This window comes from Perca fluviatilis, chromosome 4, assembly GCF_010015445.1.
Source record: "Perca fluviatilis chromosome 4, GENO_Pfluv_1.0, whole genome shotgun sequence".
NCBI classification, from domain to species: Eukaryota; Metazoa; Chordata; class Actinopteri; order Perciformes; family Percidae; genus Perca; species Perca fluviatilis.
Window position 1 is genome coordinate 8,149,552 of NC_053115.1, and position 19,581 is coordinate 8,169,132.

General features: G+C 41.7%; 1 protein-coding gene across 1 annotated transcript; it reads right to left on the bottom strand.

Moving 5' to 3' along the window:
• Nucleotides 1–600: 600 nt before the first annotated feature.
• On the bottom strand, nt 601–16,794 carry LOC120558123 (dysbindin-like). The gene is made up of 4 exons (XM_039799029.1): nt 16,545–16,794; nt 1,719–1,871; nt 1,486–1,629; nt 601–1,402 (listed from the first exon to the last, which is right to left on the bottom strand). The coding sequence occupies exons 1-4, from the start codon at nt 16,585–16,587 to the stop codon at nt 1,140–1,142; spliced, it is 603 nt and encodes a 200-aa protein (XP_039654963.1). The 5' UTR covers nt 16,588–16,794; the 3' UTR covers nt 601–1,139.
• Between the last annotated feature and the right edge of the window lie 2,787 nt (nt 16,795–19,581).

Sequence of the window (19,581 nt, forward strand, 5' to 3'; positions counted from 1 at the left end):
AAAAGCCCCCAAAAAATAAGCTCAAAAAAAGATTAAAGGTGTGATTACTGTGTGTGTGTGTGTGTGTGTTTATTCTGCCAATATTCAATCTATTACCCTCAACATGTCACTGTTTTGCTCATAATGTTTTCTTAAGAATTGAGCAATGATTGCAGTGATGGTTTATATGTGTTTTAAGCCGCCAATGTCTCCTTCCAGGCTAGGATTAGGCAATGGTTAGGGTGAGGGTTAGGTGAGGTGCCTTGAAGTCAACGGTCGCAGCGCTGCCTGGAAGGAGACGTTGGGGGGCGTAAAACACCACGGAGCGCAGTGATGGGACATTTGAAACACTGCCTTATAGTTACTGGGACACAAAATGTCATATTTGCGGAACAATCTATCTTGCAAAAAGAAAGACTGACAATGTCTTTTCACTTTTTCTATATTTGATTCTTGTGCTTCAACATACATTTTATGGTCTCAGCACATGTTTATTGCTGTCCTACAGGTTCTGGTTGTAGCGTCCTTAAGCTTCCTTGGAGGCAAATAAGCACTTTACATTCTTTTAAACGTTTAAAAATGACCAAGGAATCTTTTGTTGATTTTTTAGAAACACATGACTATATTTTCCTCTCTTCCTTTATTGTTAAAACAAAGACATCTTGTTAGATTCATTTAAAATTGGAGCTAGAAAGCCAATTTGCACCGGCAGGACAATGTGTTGTTTTCAAAAACAATACAATTAATAGCATGAAGCCTTCTATTGTCAAATGTACCTCAAATCATCCAATTATTACTTCATTATTCCTGCTTTACTGTCTGTGGGTTGTGTTAATACTGTACAGAATTCATTATTCATCAACAACAAGTCAGATGAAGTGAGAAACGGGAACACATCTTGTCCGTCAGAACATGCCAAAACATGAATGGAAACAGGTGAGAATATATGGGAAATCTCCATGGTTACAGCTCATGGTCTGCAGCACCTCCGAAACACACACAGAACCCAACCCACAAGTCATAACTCAAAAGGAAAGGTACAAAGCAGTGATAAGAGCTAGTGTGTGGAAGACAGTCGCAGGTGAGAGGCCTTCTTTCAGTAGCTCGCACCCTAAAGTTCACTTCTCCGAGGTGGAGATCTATTGTGGAGAGGGTCTGTCCTACGAAGACGATGATGGAGTCTGACTTTTCCCCTTCTCTGTCTCTGGAGGCACGGCTCTTCGCTTGACTGTGCCGGTGTGTGTTTCCTCATCGTCTGACCTGACTACGGGGGTGTCTCCTCCGTTGGCGTTGGTGGTTTGGCTGTCAGAGGAGGAGTTTGAGGATGTGGAGGACATGCGGGACTTGGCATCAAGACCCTCGAGGACATGTCGAAAGAGTCCGTTGCTGATGACTTCCTCATTGTTGTTATTGTTTCCGTGCCCTGTGAGTCAGATACAAAATATTGTTAGGGATGGAACTGTGCAGCGTGCCTTGTAATCTCTGCTCTGTTTGTGGTTTCCATACCTGGCAGCGGGGAGGTCAGCACCCCCTCTTCTCCCCCAGAGCTGAAGAAGACGTCCAAGGTCTCCTGGTCAGAGATGTCAATCAGCTCCATCTGGTCCAGCAAGTCCACATTCACCTCCATGGACGAGACGCTGCCTATTGGAGCTGCAGGAGAGGGGAAGCAATGAGATCATGTGAATATATGAACGTGAATTTGTGCGTGGGTTTACAGAAATGCCACCAGTCCAACTCACGTCTCTTATAGTCTCGGATACAAAGATGCGACGAGGACAGGTAGACGTCCACATCATGCTGGAAGACCTCCTCAAAGAAACGCTGTCTCTCTCTCAACTTTAACTGCTGTGCCACGTCCACATCTGGGAGCCTCTGGCTACGCTCGGTCTCCGCTGCCAATCGCAACAGGAAGGACAGAAAGTTAGATACCAGCTCGGGTCAAGTTTTATACCTGATACTGGGGGTTTCAATGCCAGACAGCAGGTAAAGCTGCATTCCAAACACAATACAAAGAGATTTAACCGACTGGTTCCTCTACTCTTGAGGTAGGTGTTCTAGTCAGTGAGATTACCGGGTGTTGTAAGGGGTGATACATAGTTCCAGATCTGTTTTACAGTCACACAGGGGGCAAATGTTGGTAGCCAGAAGGGGGAGACATTGAGCTGTAAGTGAAAGCCATAAGTAGGTGGAACCCCTTGTTATGGACTTAAGGAGAGGTAATGAAAAGTCAGTCACATACATCACAATTGTTGAAATATATTGTTGATCATCTGTTTCCATTTTCCACTGGACTTTCATTCCTATGGATTATGATTTATTCCACTGACACACTGCTTTTTCTGATAAAAAAACAAAACAACAACAAACTGTTGCTTTTTTTCAGGACACCTATGAAACAAGCTATCCAAACACCCACACTGTACAGGGTTGCACATTTACTAAATGTCCACAGATCCACAGATTGATTTTGCAAAGCAAGCCGTCAGGTCCTTTACTGAGTTAATCCTGTTTGAAGATACCATGCGATCCCATTTTCCCCCTCATCAGCATCATTGCAATAAAGCTGAGTGCAAGTCCAATGTGCAAGAGTGGAGGGGTGAACTGCAGCAGCAATCAGGAAAGGGGAAATGCAGGACTGTAAATGTCTGAGACTGTAAGTGCTGTGGCCTTCCACTGAGAAGGAAACAGCACTTGAACTGAGACTGAGGAGACAATGTCAATGCCTACAATATCTGCAAAACTGAAGAAAAACCACATACAGGTGTATATTGTAGTATATAGAAAGGGAAACAGCTAGACTGGTTCTTTCTATTGGTTACACAATCTGCTTGACAGCAACTCTAAAGATCACTACTCAACAACTTGTACGATTACACATGAGATATAGCATAGGGCTGCAATATATATATATATATATATATATATATATATATATATATATATATATATATATATATATATATATAATATTAAAGTGTTCATATTATGCTATGCCAGATTATTTACAGGTTCATAATTGTATTTAGAGGTTATATCAGAATAGGTTTACATGGTTTAATTTTCAAAAAACACCATATTTCTGTTGTACTGCACATTGCTGCAGCTCCTCTTTTCACCCTGTGCATTGAGCTCTCTGTTTTAGCTACAGAGTGAGGCATCTCATTTCTATTCCATCTTTGTTGGGAGTCGCACATGCACAGTAGCTAGTATCTGGGCCTCCGCTCTAACTAGCTTGGTTTGAGGGCGTGCCAAACTAGCAGCTAGGCGAGCATTATAACGTGTGTTAAAATGTGACGAAAAATGAAGCGCGTTTGTCACGGCAGTAAAGGCTGGACTACAATAGAGCTGTTTGTTCCATTATTTGCCTTTAATCACTTAGTCATTATGTCCACATTATTGATTATTATGTATATATAATCTAAGTGCGAAGATATTTTGTTAAAGCACCCATTGTCAACCCTAGAATATCATCACAATATCAATATTGAGGTATTTGGTCAAGAATATCCTGATATCTGATTTTCTCCATATTGCCCAGCCCTAGTATAACGCGTTAAGTAGTGAGCTTTAGAGGTTCTGGTAGGTGGACAGAGCCAGGTGGCAAGCGTTTCCTCCTGTTTCCAGTATTTGTGCTAAGCTAAGATAATGTGTCCTGACTGTAGCTTCACATGTACCTTACAGATACATATTCGAGAAGTAAGAAAGTTAACTTTCAGTTAATTTTATAGAAAAATCAATGTTGCATCTTTCAACAATCTAGTCTTGCAGCCTTTTATTATAAAGGGCTTTTCTATTCTATTTCCCCCTCTACTCGATATGTTGCATGAGTCATTAGAGCAATGTTGGCGTTTTGAGGAGCTATTACAACCTGCGGGCAGGGAATGAGATAATTGGATGAGGCTTTCAGGTCATGGGAATAATGTGACGATCATCTAGCCTGTGTTGAGAGCAGCAGTCACAACAGCACTGTGAAATGCACCAGTGGGTGATGGAGAGTAGAACGCTTAGGATGTTTACAGTACCAGGAAAGGAAAGAATTCCAGGGAAGAGACTCCCATTGAGACAACCTGTCTCATAATGAACTACAGCCAACTTACTAACTGCTGTAGTATGGGGTAAATATGCAAACACTGTAAATCCCAAAAGGTAGATGTTGCCAAAAAGCAACAGGTTGCCGCCCTCAGAGTGCTGCGTCAGCGCAGTCTTTCATCATGAGTCGTGTCCAGGCACACATCAGTGCTGACAGAAGGACACACACCTGTCACTGCAGCTCTGCTCTGCCCCGTTTGACAGCCTGTCTCCTGGGTGCAGGAACCTCTCTGGCTCTGGGATCAGAGAGGCAGACAGCTTTGGAGGGAAGAAAAGAAGGACAACTCAAACCCCAGGGCTGGAACGCCTGACAGCAAATATGGGCGTACAGTATGTGTGATTCCCCAAAGACTGAAAACACAAACATGTACAAGCATACTGACAGCAAAAAAGTCATAAGTTGACAATATCTGCCTTGACACAGTGACCATACTGTCACTATATGTGTTTGGTTCAAGTTATGGAGCTGAAATAATAGACGAACAATCAACAAAGCATCCCAATGTCTTGTTTTGTTTTGCTCACATGCTTTTATTACTTCTATATAATAATTCAATTTTGTATGATCCTGTCATCAGTGGACAGATGGTCAGTGATCATGATATCAATAGTGTGTATAGTTTAGTGCAGCCTGACTGGTTAGTCTTGTTTTAATAAATCCTTTTTATCCCTTAGCAACACTTTATTTATTTCCTGGGCCATGGACATACATTCTTTCTACTGTATGTCTTTTATTTTAGTTCCTAAGAGAGCAGGAGATATTGACAAAGATCCAGCTCCTCTTCTCTTACCTTCTTTTAAAGGGGTACCTTTCAGATACCCTAGCTAGAGATGAAGAAAATAATAACAATGGTCAAAGTTGGTGAAGCAGAGACTGAGATATCTGATTATTATTACCATTTTAGTCCCTGGTATGGGTCAAGCTCCAGAAATTCTGGACCCTATGATTCCCATAATGCCACTCAAAGGCATTTTCATTTGAGTCTCCTTGCTGGTAGTCTCGCTTTGCCAGACCTTCCTCCACCGCAGCCTTTCGGGATGGGAGAAAAACATGCTCTGGTTTATTGGCATATCTTTAAACCAATCACAATCGTCTTGGGCGGTGCTAAGTGCCGTACAGAGCAACGTTGCCGCTGCAAAATAGCCTCGGGAAGGAACTTGTTTTGGTGGAACATGTGTACGTTCAAAAGCTGTTTTAGTCGTGCAACAGAAAACTCAGATTGGACAGATAGTCTAGCTAGCTGTCAGGATTTACCCTGCAGAGATCTGAGAAAAGGTTAACCATAGTCCTCATAAATCGACCGGAGTTTAAAATGCCAACACAAAGGAAGCTCAAGGCAACCGATATCCGGCCTAAATGAGCGGAATTTCCGTCAGCAACGGCGCAATCCCGGAAGTGGAACGTCGGTGATATAGACTACCTTGCTGGTGAATGCTGATATCTTTAAAACTCCACAGTTAGTCTACGTAGTCTACAGCTACTACAACATGCTTTCCGTTATCGATTTGTAGTCTCCAAACACCAAGATGAGATAATCCTAATGACATCATCAGACTTATTTTCTTGGACTTTGAGCATGCCCATTTAACTATCATGATTGATTCCTTGGTTGTCTTTTCTGAAAGCTTAAAGGTGGAGTTATAGCGATTCTGGAAAAATATTTTATGATAGTGATATTTCTCACCCAATATCCAAACAAATATTTTAAGATACCAAGTTGCCAAGGTAATATCTCTGATGTTATTTACGTTTTATTACTATCGTATTGTAGCTCCGTTCCTCGTGGGCGAGGATGTGGAAGAGGGAGAGTAGCCGGAATTGTGTTTGTTTATTTCCCATTTAGAAAGCCAGGGCTGTGTGTGAACACCAGATTTTTTTCTTCAGCACACACAGAACGGACAGCTAGCGGACCGTGAGAAGATGTTCGCTAAATTTGACAAAATGTTTATTGGATAAGAATCACTGCACTTCTGTAACTTTGTTGAAATCACGGTGGACAGTTAAAAAAACAACAAAAGGATCAATATTGATTCAGCAGAACCACAGATATTGTCTTTTTTATTCTTCGGCCTCGTCTGACAGTGTAGCCGATCACAGGGTACATCTGTTCTTCCGTGGTTGCAATGTTCCGTAAGAAAAGTGATATCCTGAGATGGGAGGTCAATGATTACAAGTTGTTTATCTTATGCCAGCCATCTTAATGTCTTTGCAGCATTTCTGTCTTTATGTAGGCTAGATGTCTAAAGTTTTGAGTGTGCACTGCTCTCTAAATTCTTGCACCGTTACACAATAAGAAACACTATTGTCTTCCGAATGCAAAGGGAGCAGCGCTGACAAAGCAAGATGTCAGTCACAATCAGGAGCTGCCTGTCATGTGTGCTCTTGTTTAATGTGACCAGCCATGTCAAAACACTGGATTTGTACTGGATGAATGACTATCCTTTCTTTTCCTTTCAAAAGGAGAGCAGACAGGACTTAGATAGCATGTTTGTGCTGCAACCAAGAAAAAATATGCTTTTCATTACAGGCTACAGGTCTACATAAATTGCTTATCCTGGAGGTTTTTCCCACTCAGTTAACCACGGATTGATCACAGCATTGATTGTTTCTACTTAAAGGCTGAGGCCGGTGGAGAGCTAAAGGTTAGCTACAGATGTATATCCTCACATTGATTTTGCTTCCCTATCCAGTTCTTTTTTCCATCGAATCACCTCGATCGATACGGCTTCCCTGGCCGCGGACGGCTCCGGTGACCTCTGATTAGTGCAACCGCTCACATGGGGGAAATCGTCTTTCACAAGAAAAGCCTGGCCAGCGCGTCCACTGCTGATGAGATCACATGTCCAGTCTGCTACAGCCCAAAGGCTTTAGTTTCATACCACGAGATGTCTGAAGGGCCTGTGGCTGCTCAAGAGATAAACGACCTGCAGGCATGAGTTTGACCTGATGTTATTTCTTTCTTTCGTTCTGTCTTTCTTTCTTTTTATTGTGTTTTTTCAGGCTCTCTTTCTGTGTCTCTCTTTCTGTCTGTTCTCTGTATGTTCTGTCTTTCTGTCGCTTTTTGTCACTCTCTCTCTCTCGATGATAATTTTTCTCTATCATTCTCTTTTTCTGTCCTATCTTTTAATTCTTTCTCTCTCTCTCTCTCTCTCTCTGTTCTCTATCTATTCTGTCTTTCTGTCTCTCATTTTTCTGTCTCTTCTTTATGTCTTTCTCTCTATTTGTGTCTTATCTCTCTTTCTCTTTTCTCTCTTTCTGTATTTTCTCTTTTTCTGTCTCTCTCTGTCTATATTTCTCTTTGTCTCTCTTTCTATCCTTTCCGTTTGTTTTTGCCCTCTGTCTCTCTCTTTTTTGTCTCTGTCTGTATTTCTTTCTGTCTGTCTCTCTTTTTTATCCTCCTTTCTGTTAAACATTCTTTCTGCCTGCCTCTCTCTCTCTCTCTCTTTCTCTCTCTCTGTCTCCCCCTCCTTCCTTCCTCTTAGTGCTCAAGGGACTAAAGAAAGAAAAAAGTCATAGATCAGGGGTCAGAACCAGCTGGACATGCAGCATGACTGGAACAGACAGAAAGATAGAGACAGACAGAGCGGGCCGGACGTGTATGCATGCCACTCTGCCTCCCCACATAAAGACAAACCCAGATCCTCCGCTCAGGAGGCAGAGAGAGAAAGAGCCCATTCAGAGCCAGACAAAGGCTCAGATGTAAGGGAACAGGACTGGCCTGCACTCCTCTAAAAGACATGATGCCATTTACAGGAAATCATTTTTGGATGTAACTCAGCCTTTACTTTGTTTAGTAGCGTTACATTCTTTACTAACCATGACATGTTTATTAAATTCCTTCTATTCCTCAGTTTAATCACATTTCTGTGAAAACTGCGTCATGACTTCTCAGCAGATCGGCAGCTGACAGCAAATATAATGCATCATATGATACTAACATAATGACAGTAAGATTGTTCAATGCTCTACTGTGTTAAGCTTAACTACATATCTATTGTATATCTAAAGGCAAATGCTAAGAATCAGGTTACTTTCTGTATCTATTTAGTATGTGCATGGCATGTGCCTCTTTCCAACTGCACAAACAGCAGAGGCAACACATTGATCTGAAGGCTAATGAAGGGAGAGGAGGGCTCCATGTCCCCCACAGGCTGCTATTAACCCATCACTGGCAGACTCCCCTGTGACGGGTAAAGAGAAGGTCACAGGAGAACAGAGCAGGGAAAACTGTCTCTCCAGATGATCCAGTTGTTTTTACGCTCGTTGGTTGAAGGAGCAGCTCTGGCTAAAACAGAAACCCCAGTGGGAACCATCGCTTCCTCCTCTGCTTTGATTATGGAGCAGTTTGCAAGACTCTCATTTTGAGTCTATTCATCCAAGCCCAGGCTTTTTTTCTGAGAAGTAGTTTCCTTGTGCAAATGGATGAGGTCATTCCCGTTTAAATGCCTGTGGTGGTGCTACACACTTCCATGTGTTGCCTCTCAGCCATTAGATTTAATACCAGACTGCTAAGACAAAGCATCGGGCAATGCACTGGCTTTCCCCCTGTTCCCTGTGTAAATAAGTATGTATGGAGGACAAAAAATGACTTATTCATCCTTAACTCTGAAATATAGCCTATACATCAATTAATCAATAAATATGGCAATGAATTGAAAGGCTCTATCTCGACATTCCTAGAGACTGGAACCCTTTCCTAGAACTCGTTGACTCCCTCAGCTTATCTCCCGACTTGGAGGACTGAGCTCCTTCTGGACTGCTCCTCTTGACGCCAGCTAAAGGGAAGTGACACACTGGTTTTCACTATGCTTTGTTCACCATGGCCTGTGCTGTAGCTCACTTGTTGTGAAAAATCAATGGCATTTTCCCCCGTTTCTATTTATTTATCTATTTAAGTATAAACTCCGCAAAGGAGGTCATGTTTTCAGTTTGTTTGTCAGCAGGATTACGGAAAAACTACTCATCTGATTTTCAGCAAATTCAGTGAAAGGATAAACCATGTGCCAAGGAAGAACCCATTCAATATCAGAGCAGATCCGAATCACAGGGCGGATACACAGACTATTTCTCACTTTCATCAACATTGCGAGATAGAGCATGGTCTGAGGCCACTATGAATAGACTGGCTGCCCTATCCACCCAGATACTTTTCTTTGGGAGCAAAGAGATTTTAATTCACATAGATGGGTTCTCAGCTGCGGCAAGACCGAGAGAGATATAAAGAGAAAGATATGGTGAAAAGAAGGGAGGGAGTGGCTGTAAACACAGAAAAGGCTGAAATAATAATGAGGGAGGAAAGATCAGGGAGGACAGGAACACTTGCAGAAAGGCTAAAAACAAGTAGGAGGATGTCTTAAAAGTATTACGGGAGAGAGGTCAGCCAAAAGTGAGTCAACACAAGGGTGTGGGTTATAGGCATGGAGAGGACGGAGAGAAGGAATTCTGCTCTCCCTCATTAGTTAAAGATGATGTCTTGTTATTTCTACCAAGAGTCTCTTCCGTAACTTTCAGCACAACATAGCAGGTTTCCCTGTACTCGGCTCAAAGTCACCTTTTGTCGGCTAAATTTAACTGTAAAGACCGCTAAATTTAACTGTCATGTGACGGGCCGTTTTCGTACGATATCATACGAATTGGTGTGCATAAGTTTCCGTACGATATCATACGAACCCGTTCATGAGAATGCGTTGAACATTGACACAACAGCAGCACGCTGTTAACAGTCTACAGCTGAGCATTAGTGGATCAGTCTCCTTGCCAGGCGGCTGTAACAGTAATTAATGTTGTCTAAGTGATTGTGAAGAATTGTGGAGCGAATGTTTGGCTAGAGGTAGAAGTTTTATCCTGCTCTAACAGCAACAGAGATGCAACTATGAATGCAATGTGCTAATGCATCACTAACATTAGAAAGGTGATGTTGTGTGCTTTAACACAACAGCACATCCTGAGAATAAACTCAGTACACTACTCCCGTCTTACACTTTTCTGTTGTCTAGTAATTGCAGTTCCATATCTGAAGTGAAACAGACAAGGAGCCACGCTTTTAACGCTGTAAACTACACAATAATATCCGTGGAGACTATGCACTTGCTCTGTGTCGCACTTAATTTATTTTTGGTTGCCTGAAATCCCTCTTTTCTCTCCAAAAAGCTGCCATTTACTGGGCTCCAGTTACAAGGACAGGAAAGATTTTTGGCAGTGTGTGTGTGTGTGTGTGTGTGTGTGTGTGTGTGTGTGTGTGTGTGTGTGTGTGTGTGTGTGTGTGTGTGTGTGTGTGTGTGTTTGTACGCTTATTTAACTATATTCGTGGGGTCCAAAAACCAGGAGTCTAGTATTCTTGTGGGGCCAAAATGCTGGACCCCATAAGTTTAAAGGTCTGTTTGAGGGTTAAGACTTGGTTTTAGGATTAGGGTTAGAATTAGGTTATGGTTAGGGTTAGGGTAAGGGTTAAGGTTAGGCATTTAGTTGTGATGGTTAAGGTTAGGGTAAGGGTTAAGGTTAGGCATTTAGTTGTGATGGTTAAGGTTAGGGTAAGGGGCTAGGGAATGCATTATGTCAATGACGGGTCCCCACAAAGATAGTGCCACAAACCTGTGTGTTCATGTGTGTGTGTGTGTGTGTGTGTGTGTGTGTGTGTGTGTGTGTTTTCATTTGCATATTCGATCTGGCTGTTCTGAGCAGTGTCCAGCTCCATCATTTCAGTCCGTCAGGACAACAATGACATCAGTGTTAACCCTCTCCATCCTTCCCTCCTGCCGGGATTATACCCAGACTGACAATAGGACTGGTTATGGGTCAGTGTCCTGTCCCACTGCCCTCCCAAAGCCCACAAACAAACTGTCATAAGTTCTGATCAACACAATAGGCTTCACCAGCTGACAAAGTATTTTTCTCTATATTTACAAATCCTCTTATCCAGAATAACTATTAATGGACAGTAGAATAAGATTAATGAATATTTTTAAGCAATCCAAACAGCCAATAATGCTCAAATCTCTGTATAGGCCAGACCTTGTAAAGCACTTTGTGATTTTTATCTGTTAAAAGCCCTCATAAATAAACTTTACTTACTTACTTACTTACTTAGTAAAAAAAGCAATTTATAAAAGCAATAAAAAAAATAACTCTCTACCTGGAGTATTAATCATCATGGGTGAAGTAACAAAGCCCTCTAATAAAGACATTTGTGTTAATGGGTTTGTTCCTCTTGATACAGTAAAAGCAAAGTGCATCTGGAGTGGCTGTCAGCGGACCGATAATCTGTAATCACACTCGAAAACAATAAATTAGCTAGTGAAGGTTTACCGAGTACATGGGGTTAGGGCTCTCTCTGTCTAAGAGAAAGAGACAAAGAGGAAAACTGTTTTTCCCTCATTAAATCCTCACATGCTTACTTGTCTCATTGCAAACACTTCGACATTCACACGGCTCCCTGTTCTTCCTGCAACAGCTGCCCTCTGCCTGTGTTTTGTGAGGGAGGTTTAAAGCTATTTTCGCTTCAGCTGGAAGAACTGTAGGAATGTTTGCCTGAACGCAACACCGTGTCTCAGCCATCTCTCCTCTGTTTGTAGAGGCTGAGGCAGGGTGGCCTGCACATGCCGCCGGCTATAAAAGACTAAACACTATTTTGTCATGATTTATTGAAGCACTGACTGGACAGAAAGATTACATTTTTTACTTCACGTTATCACAATCCCAAAAAACGTGTGTGATTTATAAGATAACAGTTTTCAAACCATATACAGTTGAATTTTATTTTGTCTCCTATTTGGTAACTGTAAGCTCCAAGAATAATTCTGACTTTAAGTGCTTTTGGATTTGTTATCTTTTTTTACATGTAATTTAATTTAATAGTAATTTATTTATGTATGAATTTTTCCTTTATCAAATTTGCTGCAACTTTAAGTAATAGTCCACTGTATTGTAGTAAAACTGCATTTCTTGTCTATTATTTCATAATTTTCAACTCTGATGGATTTGATTAACTTCTTCATTGTACCTTAAAATGGCCCTTGCACACCCACAGGTGCTTTCCCTTATTGATTAATTAGACCTGTATTAGGCCACGGGATTCTCAGCTCATCGCCATAGCAACGGCGCATGAAACTGCAATGACATCATCTTCAACGCCACACTCTCTGAATCCTTTCATTGGCAACCAGACAGAGGAACTTCGGCACTTTATCATTTGTACTGCGTAGTGTACGTAGAGTGTACGTATAGTGTACGTAGAGTGTACGCCGTAGTTTTGCAGCCTGACATTTTTTTAAACCTGGGTCGAGTTAATAAAAAATTGCGGCCGCTGTTGACAGTAGCTTAGCTATTTAAAAATGGAGGGTTTGTGCAGTCTTAATGTCACAGTGTCCTTGGGCAACATACTGAACCTGGTAGCCTCAGCCACCATTGTATGAATGTGTGTGAATGGGGTGAATGCTGCCTGTAGTGTAAAGCGCTTTGAGTGGTCACTATATAAATGCAGTCCATTTACCGTGTCGTGCAAGTGACGTTTCTAGTGTAGATTCTCTCTGACCAATCAGTGGTCTGCAGTGTTTTAACTCCACCTTCTGGTATCGATTCAGCTCACTTGGAACGAGGTGCTGCCAAAAAAAGTACCGAACTTTTGCTAATGGGAAAAAAAACTAAAAAGAACGAGTCAAGTTGAGTAGAGCTATGTCGTACCATGCAGTAGAAATGCGGCATTATACCTAATTTATTATTAATATAAAAGTATTGATTAGAGCAGCTTTAACTTCCACCTGTTATGATAGTCAGAGGAATATAATTGTTCTCCTTCCAGCAACACCTCAGTAAACTCCAAATCATTAACTGAGCAAACAGGTGAATTTGTGCTACAAGTTCCACACATTTGGAAGAGTGCTCACATGATAGATTGCTGCTATCTTTCTGTGTAACACTCAGCGTATGCCTCGAGGCATTAGCTCTGTTTATACACGGAGGATTCAGCTGAACAGTGAGTAGATGGATTTGTTGAGAACTAATGAGAGGAGGAGGAGATGTCCCCAGGGCAGCACAGCTTAGGCTGTTGAATTGATGGGAACCTTATTCAGTCATCCACGCAAGGCTGTTTAGTATAATCAAACCAATGTAATTAAGTTAAAGTGCTGACATGCCAAGAGGCATTGTTTATAATAGAATAATCTGTGTATGTCTGCTTTTGTCACTTTGGTAGGCAGTGATGCTGTCAGTGTTCCTGGTTTCTGACAGACCATAACAAAGTCTTAACAACAGCAACTGAATTGCCCCCCCAAAAAAGGGAAACATTTCTGGTAATATATCAGTCTGACAGTGCCAGTATATATTAGTTATATTTTTTCACACAAAGTACGATCTATACTTAGGACTGGGTACGGAATTCAATATTTTTAGGCACCGACTGAATTGCCTCTAAAGTATTGAGTATCGAAAAATGCTTCGTCATTCAATGCCCAATTTCAATACCTCAGAAGTAAATATCATCAGCGTCAGTGTGCCAATAAGCATGCAGCATGCTTCTACCAAGATCTAATAATGTTTGTGATTGGCTGTCTAACGTTCCACGGCATAGAGACACGCAGGAAAAACTCTACGTTACGCACAGAGATGGGGCTCACGTAGTAGGAGCTGAAAAATAGATAAAAAGATTTGTGCCGTAATGTGTAATGTTGTAATTCCATTTTGTTTAATAAATTTGGTATCAAAAAAGTATCGTTGAGGAGCCGGTATCGAAGTCACGGTATTGGTATCGATACCGATATCGAATATTTTTGAGCCATACCCAGCCCCACTTGACTAATTGGGAGAGAAATCACCCCTGGTTCAACCCAAATCAAATCAACTTACAACAACCTGTACTGATGTGTTAGTTTTATCCACGCTTCATTTTTATGTTGCCTTTTTTTCTGGCTCTTTCATAGAAAGATGATGTCTCCATACTGATCCCACTTAAGCACAACACCAGACCTTTCAATTGATGAAATAATTGGAGATATGTGCAATGATTTAGAGTTCTGCAAACAGACTACTGTTCAATTATATTGTCTCAAATATTTCATTTCTAAATGCTGTTTTCGAAGCCTTCTCCACACTGCCTGGAGTATGTTTAGTTTGGAAATAATGTAATCTAATAATCTTAAAAAATAGCCAAATTTAAAGTTGCAATAATAATTCATATATTTTTACAATAACAATGATTTAAATGACTATATGTAATGTGAAAGGGGGTCCCCCGTGACGGACCCACACAATTGTTAATCAACTCGACAGTTTCCCTCAGCTCTGCAAAGCGTTTTATTGTCTTTAAGCTCGGCTGTTTTGGTTTAACAGTGCCAACGTGTTGTTTTTGGCTGCAGGAATCGGCTATCTTCAGCAAAAAACGCTCCCACCCAGGTGAACATAGCGGAGCATTTAGCTGCCAAAGAACCAGTTATTTTACTCAGGAGTTGATACAGAGGTATACACTGGATTCATCAAGTGGTCGGAAACACGACTCCCAATAAGTGTTTTCCCAAAAATGTTTCTCTGTATCTGCTCCATGTGTGAATAGGCAACTGTATCCTGTTACAAGTTGACCATAGCAACTTTATAAGCTGATACTATGTCAGTGTTGTTTTTACAGCTTGTCTCGCTGTCCTATGTGGCAAAAAGATTATACATAGAATGTAAACTACCTCAACATGACATCATCATGTTCAGTGGTAGCTGTAGCCATGCACAGGTGCTCAAGAGAAACAAATCAGGAACATGAGTGTGAATCCAGCGTCAATTCAGAAGTAGTCTATATCCTTCGCGTTCCACTTCCAGGATTGCTCCGGTGCTGCAGGAAATTCCCCCGGATGCATGTATTTTCCGTTTTCTTCCGCTTTCTTTGTGTTGGAATTTTAAATTTGGTGGATTTATGAGGACTATTGTAGACTGCTCCTCGGATCTCTGCAGGGTAAATTGAGACAGCTAGCTAGACTATATCTTTCCAATCTGACTTTTCTTTTAAAGAAATGCCACTAAACCAGAACGCGTTTTACTCCCATCCCCGAATGCTATGTGGAGTAGCCAGACCCTCCTTCAGCGCGCTTTGGAGGAGGGTCTGGCAAAGCCAGAGTAATTCAGAAGAGTTGGGGGTAAAGGAGGTAAACGAAAAAACCCACATGTTCCTCTTCTTCAGCATGTTTTCATCTGTATCCCCTCTAGCTCAGACTTTAAGCTCCAATGACTAGATGGCAGAGCAGCATAGCAGAAATACACACTGTACGCATCCCTCAGATCAGTTAAAGATACAGACAGTACATGATATGGATTTTTACCACTCTAATTTGCTCATTAAACAGAATCTACTCCTCAGTCCTATCTGGGTCATGTCCAAGGGGACTGAGCTAAGAATACATGGAGAAACAATTCCTTCTCCACGCAGTAGCCTGCTGTCTGTAACATGCTCTCAACAGCTGGCCAGTCCTTCACGCCACAGCACACCAATGTGCCACTCTCTGGCACATTCCCACAATAATCAAAACGTGACAGAGCGGACTATAGAGGCACAGAGGCCACGGGCAGAGCAACAGATGGGAGACGTCCTCTCTGGAGCCGCAGCCCTGATCCTTTTTAGGCTCATGAAATCACAAACTGATCTGACTGGGACTAATTCATTTTCAGGTCTCTGTGTCCTATCTGGGTTGGTGTGTTTGTGAAACAAGCTGCAGTCGACCCTCATGAGATCTGCAGGCACAATCCCTTCAGAAATAAGAGATCTTTGTCTGGAGCTTTGCGGTGGCCCTAATCCAAGCCTGCCTCACTGTGTGTGTGTGTGTGTGTGTGTGTGTGTGTGTGTGTGTGTGTGTGTGTGTGTGTGTGTGTGTGTGTGTGTGTGTGTGTGTGTGTGTGTGTGTGTATGTGTGTGTGTGTGGGAATGCATCCCTGTTCCTGTGCAAAGAGAGTGTTGGTATTAGTGGACATTACTCAGGGTGATGATTCAACATTCCTGTCTGATTTTTTGGCTGACGCAGAACTTGGACCAGTCATATCAAGAAACATCAACACAACGGCAGCTATTTAACACACTGGTTGAGCTGTTACACTGACACACACACACACACACACACAGCATATGCTAGTGAATAAATGTGGTGTCACCATAAATAAATAAAACATGACTTACTTGGCATTAATTTGATACCAATTAATATAATATAGACACCAAATTTCCTATTAAAAAAATGATTTCTGACATGTAAAAGGTGACACATGAAATGGGAAAGGCTTTCATTGTAGCTAAAGTTTCTGTTTCTTTGCCTTGACTGTTCAATCTGTGTGTGTGCTGTACTTTTGACAGCCAAATATGGAGAATCATTTTCTCCCCACTAAAGTCCTGCTCTACATCTCAAAAATAAAAACTGAGTTAATGGAGCAAACTTGCAGCTACATCTCAAAATATCCACCCGAACTGAAAAGATGATTTTCAGCTTTAGAAGTTTTAAAAATGACTCACAGGGCAGGCGTTTGCTGTGAAGGTTGGCTGATGAGGAGCTCATGTTGCTGGCGAGTCGCAGAGAACAGAGAGAATCAATCAGAGATGATCAGGAAGAGTTCAGCAGCAGAGACGCTGCCAATCATCTCCCACCTCCTCTGCTCACTCGGACTGCTCCAATGTGACTGATGCTGGCTGTCACAATGCTGCTCTCCTTCCCCGCTTCCCCTCTTTGCCTCAGTGGACTCTGAGCCACTTGGATGAGGCGAGAATAAGTTTGTGGCTTTGTGGAGCCGACCAGCTGACCAATGACAGGGAGGAGGGAGGAGCTGAGGGAGACCGAGGAAGGGATGGAGAAGAGAGAAGGAGGGATTTTATGCAACAGAGTGGAAAATACCAAGGAGAGACAGGCACATGCCTTTGTTATTTTTGTCTTTTTCCAGTCCCCTCCATCCCTCTCTGTCTCTTGTTCCCTGTCTCTCATTTCTGTTGCAGACTTACAAACACTCTCTTCTGTGTCAGGGTCAAGCGATGTCAACACATGTAACATTAACAGACAACAAAGATCCCTTGAATTATTGCAACTGTTTAAGTAATAATTGGAATAGCAGCATTGCTCCTGAACCATTTAAAGACTTTTTAAGGTTTCCTCTTAAGGTTTCCTATGACATGCTGCTTTTTGGATGCTTTTATATAGGCCTCAGTGGTCCCCTAATACTGCATCTGAAGTCTCTTTTATATAGACCTTAGTGGTCCCCTAATACTGTATCTGAAGTCTCTTTTATATAGACCTTAGTGGTCCCCTAATACTGTATCTGAAGTCTCTTTTATATAGACCTTAGTGGTCCCCTAATACTGTATCTGAAGTCTCTTTTATATAGACCACAGTGGTCCCCTAATACTGTATCTGAAGTCTCTTTTATATAGACCTTAGTGGTCCCCTAATACTGTATCTGAAGTCTCTTTCCCGAAATTCAGCCTTGCTGCAGAATTACAGCCTCTACGAGCCAGTCCCACAATGAGCTTTCCTTAGTATGTGCCATTTCTGTGTCTGTAGCTTTAAATGCTATTGAGGAGGAGAGAAGGGAGGCAAGGTGGAGGGTGGGGGTGTGGCCTTGACCAGCTTGCGGCCACAGTTGTAGCTCTATTTCCTCGTGGACGGGCCAAATTCTCTGGGCAGCTGTGGCGGCAGGCAAAGCAGAGAAAGGGGAGGTAACCTTTCTCCTTATGACCTCATAAGGAGAAGATTCCTGATTGGCCCATCTGAGCTTTCATTTTCTCAAAGGCAGAGCAGGATACCCAGGGCTCGGTTTACACCTATCGCCATTTCTAGCCACTGGGGGACCATAGGCAGGCTGGGGGAACTCATATTAATGTTAAATAACCTCATAAAGTGAAATTTTCATTCCATGGGACCTTTAACAAAGAACCTTTTGTTCCACACAGAATAATAGATTCTGAATGAGTGATTCATATTTGGATGCAATGTGTGACAAGCTGTTGAAACAAATCTCAAAATAGATTTTATATCCAAACATTAAAAGCAACACATTACATAAAAAAAGATGAGCTACAGCTCACACGCAGGCAACCGAAAAAAAAGTGTCTTTTTAATCCTATAGAAAATATTTGAAGAAAGATCTACTCATTTCACATTAGAGCTAAAACCATTATGAACGAATCCATCAGTCAACTGACAGAAGACACGTCGGCCAAACATTTTCTGCTTCCAGCTTGATCCAGTAAAGGTTTCTCTCAGTTTTATATCATTGTAAATGATTACTGTTGGTTGAACAAAACAAGACATTAACGGGTATCATATTAGACTATGGGAAATTTGTGATGGACATGTTTAACTTTCTTTTTTTTTTACAGACCAAACAATAATCAATTCATTGAGAAAATAATCAGCAGATGAATCTATAATAAAAAAAATATTGGCATTGGCCCAATTTCACATTTCTCATTCCTGTTACTTTTGGCAGTAATCATTTGGCTACGTTCAGACTGCAGGCAAAAGTGGCCTAAATCCTAAATTTTTTGGGGTCAAGTGACCAGGTCAGACTTAATCGGGCGCACCACCGGCCCGTCTCGCCCACACTGTTGGGGAGGTGAGCGCGTGTGATAGGACCCGAAAGATGGTGAACTAAAGCCGGAGGAAACACAGACCTCTGTAGTGAATTTGCAGCCATAACCCCGCAAAAGGCCATAATAGCCAATTTGTCTCTCTTTCTCTTCATTCTTCTCCTCCTCAGCACCTGCTCATTAATGTTACGGCTGCCATACACAAACATTTTGAAATAAAAGCGAAAATGCTTACTTCCCCCATAACCTCCCTAACTTTAGTGTAACAGCGTCTGATGTGATTGTTATTATTCTTTTGCACATGCGGCTCAGTTCGAAACCGCAAACAGTTCACACTGGAGTCTGATATAGGCCACATTTTAAAAGGTAATGTGAACAGCCAAACAAAAAATCGATTCTGAGCAAAAAATCCAAATTAAGCATTAAGACTTGCGGTGTAGAAATTGACATATGTTTCTTAATTAGTCATTTCTTATCATTGTTTTTAACAAACTAAGGTAGGGCTGCTCTGGTGGCCTCGAGGTTTAAGGTGTTGATAGTGTACTGCAACATCCCCAGTCCGGCCAGAGAGCTTTGTTGCATAATTGTCATTCCCCATCTCTCTCTCTCTCTCTCTCTCTCTCCCACTTCATCAGAATCAGAATCAGAATACTGTATGGATTCTCTCTGGGAAATTGTTAAAGTATTCTAATTCTGATGATTCTGATGAAGGGAGAATGACATGAAAGAAAGGTCATTTCCTGTCATTGAAAAATGAATCATTGATAAATCAATAAAATACTAAAAGCAACCAAACAAAACTCAGATTTGGCTGTTGAAAACCTTCCTCAAAAATGATGAGAAAAAAAATAGGTTATATTCACATTGTATGAAAATGTACTGTCAGACCACAGCATAATATCTGACAGTCGGTGTGTCCTCGACACCATCTAGTGGACAACAGATGACATTTCCAGTTCTTCTAAGCTTGACT

What these genes read in the sequence shown, in the direction of transcription:
- LOC120558123 (XM_039799029.1), bottom strand. Translation starts at nt 16,587, where the DNA reads ATGAGCTCCTCATCAGCCAACCTTCACAGCAAACGCCTGCCCT. An exon ending in TATCCGAGACTATAAGAGAC is followed by an intron (nt 1,630 to 1,718) that starts GTGAGTTGGACT and finishes CCTCTCCTGCAG; the next exon opens with CTCCAATAGGCAGCGTCTCG. An exon ending in GCTGACCTCCCCGCTGCCAG is followed by an intron (nt 1,403 to 1,485) that starts GTATGGAAACCA and finishes TCTGACTCACAG; the next exon opens with GGCACGGAAACAATAACAAC.